This window comes from Choristoneura fumiferana, chromosome 3 (assembly GCF_025370935.1).
Source record: "Choristoneura fumiferana chromosome 3, NRCan_CFum_1, whole genome shotgun sequence".
NCBI lineage: Eukaryota > Metazoa > Arthropoda > Insecta > Lepidoptera > Tortricidae > Choristoneura > Choristoneura fumiferana.
This window is the reverse complement of record NC_133474.1, coordinates 16,194,898-16,211,401: the sequence shown is the minus strand read 5'-3', so window position 1 is coordinate 16,211,401 and position 16,504 is coordinate 16,194,898. Positions and strand designations below refer to the sequence as shown.

The window sequence follows — 16,504 nt, the reverse complement described above, 5'->3', positions numbered from 1 at the left end:
TAAAGTATGATTATGATTATCAATAATAATACCTAACTATTAATCTTCATAAAAAATTCCAACCTGTGTGTCTTCATTATAATTTTAAAATGTAAATCATCATTAATCACTACACATTTTCAGTCTCTTATGGAACTTCCTGTTATAGCTTTAAGAACATTGAATTTTTCTATTTATTAAACATATGTATTTCAAAGCTGATTTTAGTCAGTTTCAGTTTTCAAAATTACCTAACAAAATTCTACCAGGTCGTCTGCAGTAGGCAAGAGAGGGGACAACAACAAGGATAAACACAAATTGTCTATCAAGATAGAGCTGTAGGTCATTGAATAGAACGCTGTGACCCTTCGAGGGTTATTTATACTCGAGCCTCCCCATGGATAAGCAATCGATAGCAACCTCGTCTCGTTTGTCCGATCACTTTGCGGTGATTAAGTGTTACCGCTTGTTTTACAAAGTAAACATTCGCTACTTCAGCCGGCGCGTTTAGATTTAACTGTTTCTATCGCTCAAAGGTAATTGTAGGGATAAAGGTCGAAGTTGAGAGTAGGTACATAAATAACGCCGCTATTGTTTATACAAGCTTTTATTTAGGTTGCTACGCTGGTATGTATATTTGTGTGGGCCAAATCTTTGAAATCCAATTTAACCTGATTTCAGCGGACGGATTGGCTTGTAATTTGGTAAGAATATATACCTAATATAGCATTCAGAATATATTTAATTTTGTATTACAATGCAAGTTCAGTCAGCAAAAAGAACAGTTAGCAGAGAAGAAATTTTAAACAAACAATATAGTTAGGTATATTTAGTTTAGTAAAATAATGAATAAGTTTTATTTACTTACGTGAAGATTCTAGATTCGCCATCATTTTACATAGTAATAAATGGCACGTATGAACCATTTCTTACACACAGTCAGAATGATTTTCTTTGTCGGGTAGAGTAATGACAATAAGTCCTTTTCTGTTAAAAGGGCCCACACTGGGCCATAATTCAAATGGGTCGATAGCTTACGAGACAACCTGATTAATTATGTTATTTTATTAATATAACTACACTCCATGAGCTCTTGAAACAAACCTTCGGATTTTAGAAGCATGCTTCGGGTATAGACGATGAGACGCGATCGTGATATGCGGTTCTTTTCTGTTTATAAACTTGCAAAACTTTTCAAAGTTACCGTAAAAAGTTATGTCAAATAACCATCAGTACAAAATAAACCTTACTGAATAATATTACGCTTCTTTATCTTTTTCTAATTGTAATAAAATATGACTTTTAGTCATGATACAAATAAAACAAAATCATCATTTTCGAATTCTTCCATTGTTAATTTAAATTGAGAACACCCCGCCTTAACACACTACTTTTATTTGGAAGTATATAGAGCTGTTGTTATACTGTGTCTACTTTTCTTGAGTATGTCAAATGAATTTTTTTGGTCTGCATTCGTTAAGTGTTTTTTTAATGTACTTTTCGAAATCCCCGTGGCTTCTATAACTCGGTCTTGAAACTTATTAAAATATTTACGATCAACATTTTTCTTAAAACTTTCAGCTTCTTTACAAAATATTTATATTCATTATAAACAATTTCCCGTGAATGGCTATTTACAGAAATACCCTGTTTAAGTTCGCCATGGAAATCAATTTCCGAAAAATAACAAATTAAATAAATATGGAAGTGGTGGTTTTAACTGCTCTATATAAATTAATGAACACACAACGAGTGCACTTTTCGCGTGATGGATTGCTACCGAGTCAAAAAAAAACAATTGTCATTTTCTACTAACGAATCCTTCAGATTTCCTCCGAAACCCGAAGGTCTTCTAAATATTCGGTATCTACATTGTATGCTAAGTAAGATTCTGAAGGGAAGGTTTACACATAACTTTCATTCATTAAAGCCTTTTTATTTGATCACAGCAGGTATCTACATAATGGTCGCAGATAATTTGTTTCACAATAAATATGTATATATATAATTTGAACTGAAGCTCAAAACAGAAAAACTGTTTACAAATGATGTCGCATGATGTGAAATCTAGAAGCAGCGGTCACGATCCCATAGGTATAAGAATGGCATTGTGGCATTTCTCACCTGCCTCCTTCCCACCTTTGACGCAAATGCCGAAGCCGTGGGAGTCGGCGGGGTCCCGGCTCATGGTGACGGTGCGCGTGGCCGGCTCCGCGGGCGCCGGCGCACCCCCCGACGAGTACGGCCGCTGCTCGCGCTCGCCGCCGCGGTATATCGCCTGCGCACACCAAATTCATACATTGCTGTGGATAAATGGTCCTCTAATTTTTCTCCGAAGATATGGTTCCCAAATTATTCATTTCCCAACTATTTAATATGATTATGAAGTTTTTTTTAAACTATAAGTACAGAATTGTTATAAAACAAACCTAACCTAACCTATTTATAGGGTTCTACGGGATAGCCCTGAAATATATACTGAATAGTTCGGTTTATGAAAAAAAAAACGTTCGTCTATGTACATGACACAGTTGGGAAATGAATAATTTGCGAAAAATATTTTCTGCGAAAAGCCGGGATCTCGTGGATTAACACATTCGCGACCACTCATATCGCTACGCGCTTCGCGTAACCAGTAGCAGCGTTTTCCGCTTTGTAGCGAAAACTGGCTGCGTACAGAGAACCCGATTGTCGGATCAATATTATCGCAAAGCTATTTAAGACTCATCACAAAGTTATTTACAGTATCATAATAATAGTAAAATGAATCCGGATATTTTGAAATTCGCGATAATTTTGTTAAACAACAGTATCAGGATAATATTGATATAGCCTTCAGAACTTTAGAATCACAGAACTACTTAATAAAAATGGCGCATGACCTAAAATAAAAAAAAACGAGGCGCTTATATGGCTTTATAGCCATAGTTATGTGTTCATTCTTAGGTAGGTACTCATACACACACAAAGGATCATAAAGGATTATTGGTAATATCAATATTACCTGACTGCCTGAAGGAGGGTTATGTTTTTCGAGCGTATGTATGTATGTATGAATATGTGGGTATGTATGTCCATTTGTTTAGTCCTCGCTGCAGCCTAAACGGCTGGACGGATTTTAACATATGAGGTATCATTGGATTTGTCATAACTGTCGGAGTGCCGTATGTAATATTTCAATATGGCATCTGTGGAAAAAAATATGGCGGAGGAATAAAAAATATATTTTGTATTGTAACAATATGGCTATCAAATGAAAGCTAATAATTAGCCCATTCTAAATTATATGCAGGTTATAATACTTAATCTACCATTTTCACAGAAATATCAAAAAAGTACAAAACAAAAAACAAGTTTAAAAAAATGAAAAAACCCGACTGCCTTAAAAACTAAAATGAAGAAAATAAGTCTAGTGTTCTAGAACTCTTTCAAGTTGCTAATAAGTTCAATAATCGGGACGGGACCCATTCAAATCGTAACCAGCTCAAAAATTCTTGATAAAGGGTCCCGACTGTTGAACTTTAAATTAGCTACTTAACAGAGTTCTAGACCACTAGATATATTTTCTTCATTTTAGTTTTTAAGGTAGGTAGTCGGGTTTTTGATTTTTTGAGTTTACTGCATAGATGAAACTATTATCAACTGCATAGTTGAATATAAGTAGTTCCACTACAGTTGATGTTACGAATGCAAAACAAGAACTATTTAGCGTCCAAACTCTCGTTACCCTAGTTATCATAATGAAAACAACTAAACAACTTTCATAAGTACCACGCTATGGTTAACTTTGGCGCTAACTAACCCAGAAATAAATAAATTTCATAATAGATAAATAAATTTCCATTCGTAAATTGTACTGCGAAATGCTATTGAAGAAGTGGCCGCGAGTATTGTAGGGCACTGAATTGCCCTCGCTCCGCGTTCATAAGCAATAAAGCTCGCCTATCTATTGCAAACAATGCTTCTCGGAGCGCGTTTAGCATCTCAAAGAGGCTGTACAAACGCGCTTCAGCCTCACCCCTTCATGCCGCGCCGCCCCCACACTGGAAACGTTTCGTATTAGGTATACCACTACTACAACATGCAATATATCGGTATCGGTTGCCGTACCAATATCAATGCAAGGTCAACTAAGAATTACGTACACGCTGCGTGTGCACTGCGGTAGGTGAAACCTAATTACCTACGATTACCGTGATCAACGTGTTTTTTTTTTCTAATTAAATTTAGACTTTTATGGCAAACAAATAGGGGTTCTCAATATTAATGCAAAAGTAATTAAATATAAAGCAAACACCATATTCCGAAACGAATAAGTAGGTACGTTATTTAATATTGATGACATTACATAATACCTGTAGGTACCTTCTTTTAAGATTAAGTAGGTCAGTCGAGTTTTTATAGTTCTGAGCAAAAATTTGATTTGATTTTTTGAACACGACTCTATTTGTTAGCGGCGTAGAAGCGTGTTCAGATATTTTTGATCAAATTTTCGCTCAGAAGTTTACGAGCTCGACTGTACCCAATTAAGTACTATTCTTCTACAGTCTATCTGTCCATTCGTCTATCACCTGACTGTATACTTATGTGTGTTCTGAACCGATATAAGTATGCGTATACTCTTGTTTTCAAAAAACAACTAGAACACGCACTCGGCAGGTTTTTTTAATGGAATAAATAAGTACATAAGTACGTAAGTACGTAAGTGGGCTTATTTTATTACACATTAACATATATATAATATATGTATATTATTTCAGTTAATGAAGTTAAATGAAAGCGGCTCTAATACAACTATATAGGTTACGTAAGACGAATACTCTATTCAACCCTTACATTGGCAAAATTGAAAAAAGTTCATGATTCAAGCCTCGTCTGTACCTTAGTCCAAAAAATTCTACATTAAAAAAAATACAAAAAGATAGTCTTGAATCATGGTCGCTGTGGTGTACACTATCAAATTAAGGGTAACATCTAATTTTATTTATATTGAAGTGAACGACGTTTGTATAAACTGGGTCACCACTATATTTTATTAAATGAAGAGCCATTTAACTTTTGAGAAATAGTTACTTAACTGACGTGGACTCTACACCGCACCATGTGGCGCCATGCCAACAAGCCGAAGTGCATGTTCTTGGATAAGATCGCGCGGATGGATATTCGCCTGTTTATCTAACTCAATATGCAAATGGACCGGAGTTTTCGTTTAATACAGACTACATTTCTGTGAGATAGGTACATGTGCGTACCTCAAGTGAAACGCATAATAAAATTGGTTTCCTGGGTAGCTTGCAAGCTTTAGAGTTGAAATAAAAACATGATTCTTGTAGGTTCTATATTTTTTTCAACAGTTTTCAACACTAATTTTTTATCAGACTTAAGTATCCTCGTGTGAACCAAAAACTAATAATAAGTAAGAGCAGATTTCATTGATGACTGACCGCAGCCCAAGAATTGCTCTTTCGTTACTATGTTATAAATGCTTAAGTGAGTATGTTTGTTATTTTGTTATGCTTTCACGCTCGAAGTAGTTTAGCACGTAGTTTGTGACCCTGAAAAGGACAGTTTTATGCCGGAAAATCATGTATTTACTCGTAGGTCCCGCGCTGGTGTGCGATAAATGAATTCTTCGCAAACAAAGTCGCAGGCATCAGCTAGTCTATACATAAATATTGATATCTGTCTGCCTGTTACCTCTAGACACTTAAACTACTGAACCGATTTTGATAAAATTTGGTATAGGTAGAGATAATTTAAGACCTTGGGATTCACGTAGGATAGGTTTTATATCGCGAAATTGAACAGTTCCTGTGAAATAGCGATAAACGAAATATTTGCAGGCGAAGTCGCGGGCAATGGCTAGGACCTTCCATGTTATATAAAAAAAACAATAATATAATAGAGAGTTAAACATTGATTGTTTGTTTGCAGAGGGTAACTTTTGGATTTAACTCTTTCACAAATAGAAAGCTAATCCCAAATTATCATAATTTACAATAGTTATTTGTGCAACAAGAGAGCAAAGTTGTTTTTGCTGCGAGTGTTCAATTTGAATCCCCAGCAAGCGAAGGATTTTATAATTGTATCACGAGCGTAGCGAGTGATCCTAGGTTAAAATCCTGAGAGCAGCGAGGGATTCAAACACACGAGATACAAAAAAACTTTGGTCTCGTGTGACACATACAACTTTTCACCTCAGCAGCGAGAATATAAGGTTAGACTAAAACCACATAATACCCATTTACAAAACAATATAAAAAATATATAAATAATCCGATTGAAAGTGGACGTAGGCCGGTTACCGCTGGAGGGACGAGGTCCTGAAAGACCTTTTGGACCTTGGGGTCGAAGGCTGGCAAGAGTTGGCTCAAGATCGCAAAGCGTGGCGTAATCCGGTGTTGGAGGCCAAGACTCACTTTGGGTCACTGCGCCCTGGTATTAAGTAAGTAGTTTGATTGAAACAAATATAATAATCACATTTTGCGGGTGGTATAGGACCTTGTGCAAGGTCCGCCCGGATTGCTACCACCATCTTGCTCGCTAATCCTGCCGTGAAGCAGCAGTGCTTGCACTGTTGTGTTTCAGGGTGAAGAGTAAGACAGCCGATGAAATTACTGGCACTTGCGGTATCCCATCTTAGGCCTCTAGGTTGGCAACGCATCTGCAATCCCCCTGGTGTTGCAGGTGTCTATACGGGCGGTAGTGATCTCTTACCATCAGGCGACTTACTCGCTCGTTTTCCATCCAGTCGAATAAAAATATATATTTAAAACTCATTTACTCAAAAATTATACGTACGTACCTACAGTCGCAAAAAAAAACTTAAAAAAAAATTACCAAAAGTAGAGAAGTTTTGAATTCGGAACGAAAAAGTGTCCAGTACGGTACGATACAAATCTCATACTCATAACATGCATTCAGCATGCATTGTAATTTGAACTTAGAACTACTTGTTAAATATGTCATATGTATTAATACTGCAAAAATGAGGCTTTTTTTTGGTTCTTTAAAAAGGTTGAACAATAAACGTATAGTTTATTATAAATGTTATTAAACCTTTCAATATGTATTTATTAGGACTTCTATTAATAACATAAATAGATTAGGTGCAAATTCATTCAGTTTGACAAATATTTATTCCGACTCTATAAATAGACTCTAAGAGATAGGCAGTATACGGAAAGCTTTTATTGAAAAAAAAACAAGAGCAGTGGCTTTCGTGCAACGAGGTTGCATAGTTTATTAAAATGCAGAAATTTTGACATTTTGGAAATATTTCGTATTTATGTAATTAATTGTCGATATATTTTTAATACTTACTATAAATTTAATTTAAGATTTTAATCAACACATTTAATTCTATCTCTCGCTCATTCGTGTTGAAGTGAAAGTGACAGATCAAAGTGAATTTGGAATTCAGTGTGTAGACCCAGCACTGTCTAGAATTAAAAAAAAAGTTACTTTGTCTCACGGAGTGAGCAAATTGCGATTTTGCTCACTGATTTTTAATGGCAAAACCTGCCTGTCTAAGCTGCTCAGGTGAAAAGGCTATTTTTTTATCACGAGAAAATTAACATATTTGGGACGCAAACTAAGTTTTGGGCAACTGCCAACGTATACACTTAATAAACCGAATCAGACGTCTTTCTTTGGTAACTTTCCGGAGATCCTTATCCATGTATGAAGCAAGAGCGAATGTAAGTGCGAAGTAGCAAAGTAGGTAATTGATTTTTGATTATGTACATGTTTTATGTAGACATAGGTACTTACGTTTACCAGAAGTAGGTAGGTCGAGTCTGAAGTTTGTGACGAGAACGAGGTAAATTATCTGAAGTGTCTGGCAACAGGTGTGTGGTGTGATATGGGAGAGGAGGGGTGATCATACTCAAATCCCTAAGCGCGTAACAAGGAACTTGGAAGTGAGTAGCGGCTGTCTAACATTCCATGGTGTAATTGAGATTTGAAGGGAAAACTCAATTATTTATTACTGGGATCAAAGTAATTAGATTTCTACATGACTACGTTAAACAGGGAAGACCTTAAAAATGGATTTGAGAAAACGGAGTTTGGATAATTTTGAGCACTCATGGCTACGCCCATGTTACGTTATATTAACCAGGGATGTTACGGAGCTCCGATTCCGTTTCCGTTAAGTCAGAACTTTCGTTTGATATTCCGGTTCCGTTACTTTTGAAACGGAAGTTATATCGGATGTCAATGCTTACCGCGGCGACTGAACATGAGCGGCGTAGGGTAAACCCTCCAGTGAATGAACCCCCCCCCCCCCCAGTGAATGAACAAAATCACGTTTTTTGCCTAAAATAAGCAATATAGCCATTTCCACCAACTGTCGTATTTTTTTTCTTAGTGGCAACTCGATTTCCTATGCAATGCAACAATCGGTAAATTTATTTTCGACCAATTTCAACATGGCAGGCGTTTGAAGTTCACGTATTTCTGCTTTTGAAGTTTTGTATGGAAAAATTAGATCCCAAGTAAGAACAGTGCATGTTTGGAGTAACATTTGAACTGCTTATTTCATGTATACCACTAAAAAGTTTAGCTATTGGTTAGATTAAGAGTTAAATCTTCTATAATTGTACTCTTTAGTGGCTTATTTTGCGTTAAGTTGATATTTTTAGGTGTTCCATTACTGGCTTATCAAATGTTCTAAAACCAGTAAATGAACAGTCTGTTCATTTACTGGTGTCGGCTCAATATAGTTTTTTTTCCTAAAATTAAATATTAACGTAATCGTATTAAGGTGTGTTTTCAGATTCTGCATAGTAAACGATTCTGTTTCTTTGAACTAGTATTGGGACACTAGTGTTCATTCATAGGAATGAAAATCTAGTAAATGGACTATAGAAATTTGGCTTTGTTCATTTACTAGATACCTACTAACCCTATGTATGAACAACGTAGGTAACGATGGACGTGATCGAAATGCACGATAGTTTTACTTCCTAAATTGGACTTGTTAATAATATTAGATTGTACAACAAGAGCATAAAACAAGCCATTTTACCCAAGACGTTCATATAGTCACCCGAGCCGGTACAACGAGGGTGGATAGACACGTCGAGGAGAAAATGGGGATTGCGAGGAAAGGAAATAGGAACAGTTAAAACAATTGTTCAGTTAATGTGTACCTTTTATTTGTCATGAATTACTATATAATTATATATTTTTTTGTTTTATTGATTTATTTTGATCGATTTTTATTTTTATATAAATTAAAAATGATTAAAAAATGATGTAGATTTTGCTTGTAGTAAGTTGCTTATTGTTATTAGCCACAATCTAGGTATAATTAAAAATTGGTTGTTAAGATTTTTTGTCCCAAATGATGATACTTTTAACTAATTAGAGACTGATTACAGACTGATTAGAATACGAGTATCAATAGAGTTTAATGTTTGTTATTTATTAAGTTTTATTATAAAGCTCGGATTATCGCCACTGAAAAAATCTCGTACTTATCTAAAATCAATATGTCAAAAATTGAACCTTGATGTAATGCCTATAAAGTTCACTCGGAAAAATTATCTATTTTGAGCTACGAGTTTTTAAAAAAAGTAGTGACGTTATGTGGCTGTGATTGGACCACAAAAGGTTAATAATGTTTGTTTAATTAATCAAGATATTAGGGTGCTTAATTTGTACCTACTTTAATAGACTTATATATGTATTTTTGTTATACAGAAACATAATTGGAATACTGAAGGTGATGTACCTACCTCAAGATTTTATATAATAATAACTGAAGAAGAAGACTTCGTTTTATGTTAAAAATGCTTTTCTAAATGTTGATTAAAACTATCTAAATAATGTTCATTCACTGGGTTTTACTCTGTTCATTCATTAAATTTTTCGTTCATTTACTAGGTTTTTGGGTACTTTTTTATAAATTCTTCCATAACTCAAAAACTATACACGTAATAAAAAATCGCAGAAATTAAATTCTTGTTTATTAAATAACGATTGATTAAATTACATAAAACCATTACAATTATTAATAAGAACAGAGTAGTGATTTTTCAAAGTAGAAAAGTTTCTTAAGTGTTCATTCACTGGAGGGTTTACCCTACATCAAAAACAAACAGAAGGCGTAACGTTTCCTGTCACTCGTGGTCACAATCTAATGACAGTTTTTGTATGCGAAAACCATAATTTGATTGTGATCGCGAGTGTCAGAAACGCTACGCAATAGACTCTCAGTTTTAGTAGACTTACCCTTAACATCTCGTCCACCTATCACTCAGGCTTCGATTCTGGTTCCGGTTCAGTTTTCGGTTCCGATTCCGTTTCTGATTCCGATAAGCTAAAATGAAAACATCTGGTTCCGCTTTCGGTTCCGATAAAACCACATCCGTTACATCCCTGATATTAACTCACAATAGTGCTTCCGTTATACATCTATTTAAGTTAATAAATCCTTACCTCATACTGCTCGATTGAATCCAATTTGGAACTAGTGTTGAGTAAACTGCTTGTCGGAATGGTACTACGATAAAGGACATCACGCACTTAAGTATTTGAATAATTTTAACACTCCGCCATGGTGGATAAGACACTTGAAACCTCACACTGAAAGATGTATTTTTTTATATAAATTTACAATGATCGATTTGACAATACAGCATTACACGAGCCGTGGGAAATGTATCAGGTGAACGAAGAAATAATTCGGTGACATTGTGCTTTCTTTGAATTCACTAGCTTTAAAGGTCTTCGTACGATCGTTATCATTGATTTAAAATAGAATGATGTCACTATTTTGTAAAAAACATTAGATTTTTTCAACTTCGTGCGACCTTTCTCCAATGGAGTAAGTTATGTCTGACTTTTATTACTATTTAACTTCCAATTGTAGTTACGCACACATTTTGAAATTTGACAGCAAAATAGATATTTGTTACGAGGCAATTGTAATGAACGAATGAATATTTTAGATTTACACTTTTGAAACTGTTTGTAAACGTAAATAGCGACGTGTCCTGCCGTCGTCGATCGTCGACTGGCCGTGATGATGACGTTATTGTCCATTACCAACCGCGGAGCGACAGAATTATAATGGACATGCCATGCCATGATGTAGGAGAATTTTAATAACACAATAATAGATAGATAAGAATAAACGGTTGTTAAGGGTGTTCTAGTTAGGGCAGCGAGCACGTTTCCTAAAAAATTAAGAATAATTCGTTTTCTACATTTATATAAAAGAATACGCTGATTGAATGACTGTGACATGTCAAGGTATACAGCCCCAAGCAGAGTATGAGTTTGAATTTTGCGTAAGGCCTCTTTTAATCACGTAGGCGAACATTACGCATTTGTTTTGCAAAATTCCGGCGGGACAGAAAAATCTGTGGTGGAGGTGAAGCAGCGATCACATATAAGCTAATTCTTTTATAACTGGACATGATCCTATAAATTGCACTGAAACAAATCAAGATTTTCTAATTCATCCTTGTAAATCAGCTCTTACGGACCCGTGTGTATCTATTAGTTATGTTCACGATTATCCGACATACTTAAGTCGGAGTATTAGTAAAATTTCTAGAAAACCTGACCATTATTATTAAACAATAATAAATAAATAAATATCATAGACACTTGACACCATTGACCTAAATAAGTAGTCCCAAACTAAGCAAAGCTTGTCACAACCAGAGGCATTTCACAGGCATTTTTCACAATCATACCTATTAAAAGAAAGGCTACGTTAATGTGCAGGTCATGTCCATGCTTTCATTCTCTTCCCTAAACGGCAGGCACTGTGGTAATGAATAAAGTAGCAGTATCGACTGGCGCGGCCTCTGTCTAGAATTATTTACACCTGCGACACCCCCGCGCCCCTGCCAGCCGGCTGGTTATTTTAGGACCAATTGTTAATAGAGCAACCGAGTCACTACCCTTGACGCCACAATCGATCAATTTTAATGTTCGATGCACTCTATAATTGCTCCATGAACCATGCATATGTATTGCCTGAGTAACTTAAAACATCGATTACGAAACGAATTATCTTTTCATATCTAGTCTTTACTTATTTTGAGAAAAATAATCAAGGAGTGGGAGTATGTATACGCGTAAAAGTTTCCTTAACTTAACTTTAGAGTAGGTACGCTTAGGTATAAGTATAATTGCATTTTTCTGTGTACCTATGTACGTATTAAGATGATATTAGGTTTTAGTAGGTTCCTATGATGGCATGAGGTCACTAAATTATCCCTGTAGAATTTTTTATAATGAATTATTTAATCATTAGTGTAAGGCATGGGCTATTTACAATACAAAAATTACAAAATTACACTAATTTTTATTAATTGCTCGTAACTACATCATGTTCGGTACGCATATTAATTTGGCAAATACCTCATCAATTTTAATAAGTTTTCGTTGACTATTAGTCGTTAATTTCAAATTTTCACAAAGCTGTGATAGTTTTTCTTTTAAATTCAATATACATATACCTACTTACCTACATATTATAAACAACAATCAAATCTTTTTTTTCATATTTTTCAAGCCAACGGTTTATCTTATAGAGTGGGAGTCACTTGGCTCTTAAGAAAAATTAACACTTTAGAGCTCAATATTTTGCAAACGGACCCCTAAATCGAAAAATAATCTTAGCAGCCTATGATATTTTTAAAACACTTTTACAATAAAACCCTGCAATATGGATTTGGTCTATATTTTTTTATCCCCACTCTAAGTGTACTTAAGTTAATTTTAGTACCTGGGCGGTCGAGCTCCGTTCGGGCTAAAACTCGGTAACCAGCGTTTTCTCAGAGATAAGACCAAGCTAGATCGATTTTTCATCCCCGAAAACCCCTATATATACCAAATTTGATCGAAATCGTTGGGGCCGTTTCCGAGATCCCCGAAATATACATACATACAAGAAGTACCCTAATATTTATAGCTACTACTGCTTAATTAATGTTATCTTTGTTGTTTAGTGAATGGGTTTAGTATCGTGTTTCTATCCATGTTTTCGTGGTGTATGTTTGCAATTATGTAGGTAAGTTTTTGTTTAAAATTTGTTTATACTTTTGAGATCCTATAGTTTTGATAGCTGTTGGTTCTCCGAAAATAAATAAATAAATAAAATAATTGCTCTTTTAAAGGTATTAGATTTTACTACATACTTTGTCTGCATAGTTAATTTATATATTCATGCATAATTGCACCTTTCTCTCTACGCTAAGCCATGGACGGACAAGCCATGGACGGACCCAGTGAAACTATAATGGTCCCTAGAGGCATATGGAACTTTTAAAAGAAGCAAATTTGTCATCTCACATGGTGCGTAGTACTGCTGGGGCTGCTGGCGGGGGAGTGGCGGCGCGCGGGCGCGGGCAGCGGCGGCGCGTGCGACGGCGGCAGAGCCTTGCCCAGCGCCGCAGCGCCGCCCTGCCCGAACAGCCGCAGCACCTGCTCGGGAGAGATCGGCCGCTTCTTGCCGTTCGCCGCGCTCAGGTGATTCGTGCTGTTTCGAAGACTTGTTGCACCTGCTGACATCATTCATAATAAGCTAGTGTACTAAAAACAAATCAATGAGTTCGTCAGATAGATTATCACAAAATATTGGTCGGTATGGAGGTCAGTGGTGGCGGCATAGATACGGGGAAGGTCTATGTCGTCGGCTGATTTACGATTATGATGATAATGATGTATTGACAGGCATTTGAGTCAGTCACATACCTACTTATGTAAAAGCTTCTGGTCAGCTACTCTTACGTGCATTGGTTACATAGCTACGGTATACGTAGTCTAAGGGATCATGATTTTAATTTGCTCTCCATATTTCCGTATATAAATTTTATTCCAGCTTAAGCCATACTCGTAATATTTTCATATGGTTGTTTGTCCAGTCCAGATGTCCAGATGTCCGACTCTACAGATACTCGTAATAAGTACTTGTTTATTTCTGATCCAATTCTCCTAAAATTTTGTGAGCAGATTTGATAATTATTTTGTCGATTCGATGAAATTTAAAAATGGCGGAGCCATGAGTATTGAAAACATAAGTACAGATTCGCGATTCAGCTCACAGAGCCACACGAGCAACCAGTAGCAATTGATTTCTCGGAAATTACCTACAATAACGGTTTCATGTAGGTAAGCAATGTTTGCTTTCCATTCCAGTAGATCTAGACTAGACTTATGCCAATCTTTATTTTTTTATCCTGTTAAGGTGTCCCACCGCTGGGTAAAGACCTCCCCTTTATTCGCCATTTAAAGAGAAAAAAATCTCCAAAGATGCCCAGGTACTTACGATATTCTGTGTGCCTTTGAAATCTGCCATTTAACTTGACGTCCAGAGAGTACGAATCCAATGTTTTAAATAATAAAATGGATGAACTTGATTTACTGCTCCGCGAAGTAATGCGGTCAAGTTAAGCAAAATAGTCGAAGTTTTTATCGCCGACATTCCCACGCCCCATGCTGTATCACGCACTGCGGGTATCCGGCTAACCTTTACAGTTTAAGTTAATTTTTAACGATAATATTCCCGTAGCGCACTTAAAAACTTATTCACAGCGCTCTCGTAATTACAGGGCGCGAGCCCATTAACGACGGTCCGTTCAGTCCCACTCTGTTACCTATGTGCAGCAGATTAAAACTGTTGAGCTCTTTCATACCCTTTTGCAGTTGCAGACCTAATTGCATTATTTTTGTGATACAGTTTACCTCTTGTACAAACAAATAGATTCCGACTCTGATTCCACTTTTATTTGGAGACAGAGTAAGAAACACAATGCAAAAATGAAAGTAAATCGAACGCCACGCGAACAGATAAGTAAGTATTTATTTTACTCGAAATTTGTATTGTCGTTTTACAAACAAAATAAATATTTGATTTGTAATGATACTCAAACTTAAAACCTAAAATTACTAAAAGTGACTTCGAAGCGGTAAGGTTTCGTGTGCTCTGCCTTACCCATTTGGAAATACAGGCGTGATGTTTGTACATATGTGTAATGATAAACGCCAGCTTGCTGATCTTATTGTCAGTTAATATCTGCTGAAACAGAACTCACGCCGGCGAGATTACCTATAATAGGCACAAAAAGCCACGTGAAAAGAGAAGGGAAAATCTTTTGCCGAGCATTGCAGGACTAAATAAACTGGCAAAATCGGTGGTCTTTCACTGGTGTTTCATAATATTTGTAAAAATTACCATCTAATCGTAATCATTAATCGATTTCACGATATTACAAAATGTATTATTTTTAATATCTATGTTCATGGTAACTTTTGATTTAAAGCATCCAATGAGTTAAAAGCAAGACGTCCCACGTCATTTAAAAGTAAATTATAATAATTAAAGTAGATACACCTATAATGAATTAAAAGGAGTTTACGATGTCACGTACACGATGCTTTTGGCTTTGCTCTGTGTTAAATGACTCTCATCTCCGACATTACATAAGTAATGTTTATTTTATAGTCCATAAAAACAAGAGGGACAGGACTGGTTAACAATTACGGTTTTGGTTAACATTTTTTTATTCGAAAGAGCCCAATTTAATAAGAAAACCGTATATAATTAACATAAAAGTAAAACGGACTCCAAAAAAATAAAAAAAATAACAAAAAATGGAACCGACTACAAATCCCTTGAAAATATTTTTCTTGGTACGTACTAGCTCGAAGTCGGTGCCTCAGCACTAGCCAGCAGGAGCGGGACAATAGTCGTCTACCTCTTTTACATACATGGGTTTCATTCTCTCCTGCTGGGTCGTGCTGAGTCACCGACTTCGAGCTAGTACGTACCTAGAAAAATATTTTCAAGGGTTTTGTAGTCGGTTCCATTTTTTGTTATTTTTTTATTTTTTTGGAGTCGGTTTTACTTTTTTGTTAAAAAAATTCTTTATTTCTCACTTTTTAGTGATTCGTAGCCAAAGTACATCTCACAACGATTCCATTAAGCCCAAACACGACTTAGTTGCTTTGTTTTATAACAGAGTTCCGTTGCCTACCTTCTGGCTTCAGCATCAGATCAGTTCGAAAGAATACTACTAACAACTTGTAACTTAAAGCTTCTTCTTAGTCGCTTATCTAGGTATATTAATCATGATGGTTTATAGACGAGCGAGCATTACTTAGCTTTGATGATTTCCATTGGTCATCACGGTTTTCTTCATCAGTTCCAGGATACTTTCTGAATGTAAATGCTCATCTTAATGGTAAAAATGCCAAAATCGCCAAAGGTGTGCCTATAAAATTTGAGATTTGCCCTCGATTTCCCTAGGATTCCATCATCAGATCTTGACTTGATAACAATGGGACCACCTCAGAAAATACCCTTTCGAATAAAAAAAGAATTTTGAAAATCGGTCCACAATTGACTGAGTAATCGGTGAACATACATAAAAAAATAAATAAAAAATACAAACATTGGAACATAGAACCTCCTCCTTTTTTGAAGCTGGTTAAAAAGTAATATGCCTTGCTTCAAGAATTTCACTGTTTTAAATTCTAGTCTTGTCTATAACTAGGTAGG

General features: G+C 35.8%; 1 protein-coding gene across 9 annotated transcripts in view; it reads right to left on the bottom strand.

Moving 5' to 3' along the window:
• LOC141426767 (whirlin-like) overlaps positions 1 to 16,504 on the bottom strand; it is a 76,400-nt gene that overhangs the window by 35,829 nt on the left and 24,067 nt on the right. For 6 of the 9 annotated variants that reach the window (XM_074085915.1, XM_074085921.1, XM_074085922.1 and 3 more), the window contains exons 4-5: positions 13,297 to 13,508; positions 2,104 to 2,257 (exon numbers count right to left, since the gene is read on the bottom strand). In XM_074085915.1, coding sequence (XP_073942016.1) covers positions 2,104 to 2,257; positions 13,297 to 13,508 — 366 coding nt within the window. The remainder of the gene's footprint in view (positions 1 to 2,103; positions 2,258 to 13,296; positions 13,509 to 16,504) is intronic. The other 3 variants (XM_074085918.1, XM_074085919.1, XM_074085916.1) reach the window with 2 other exon arrangements.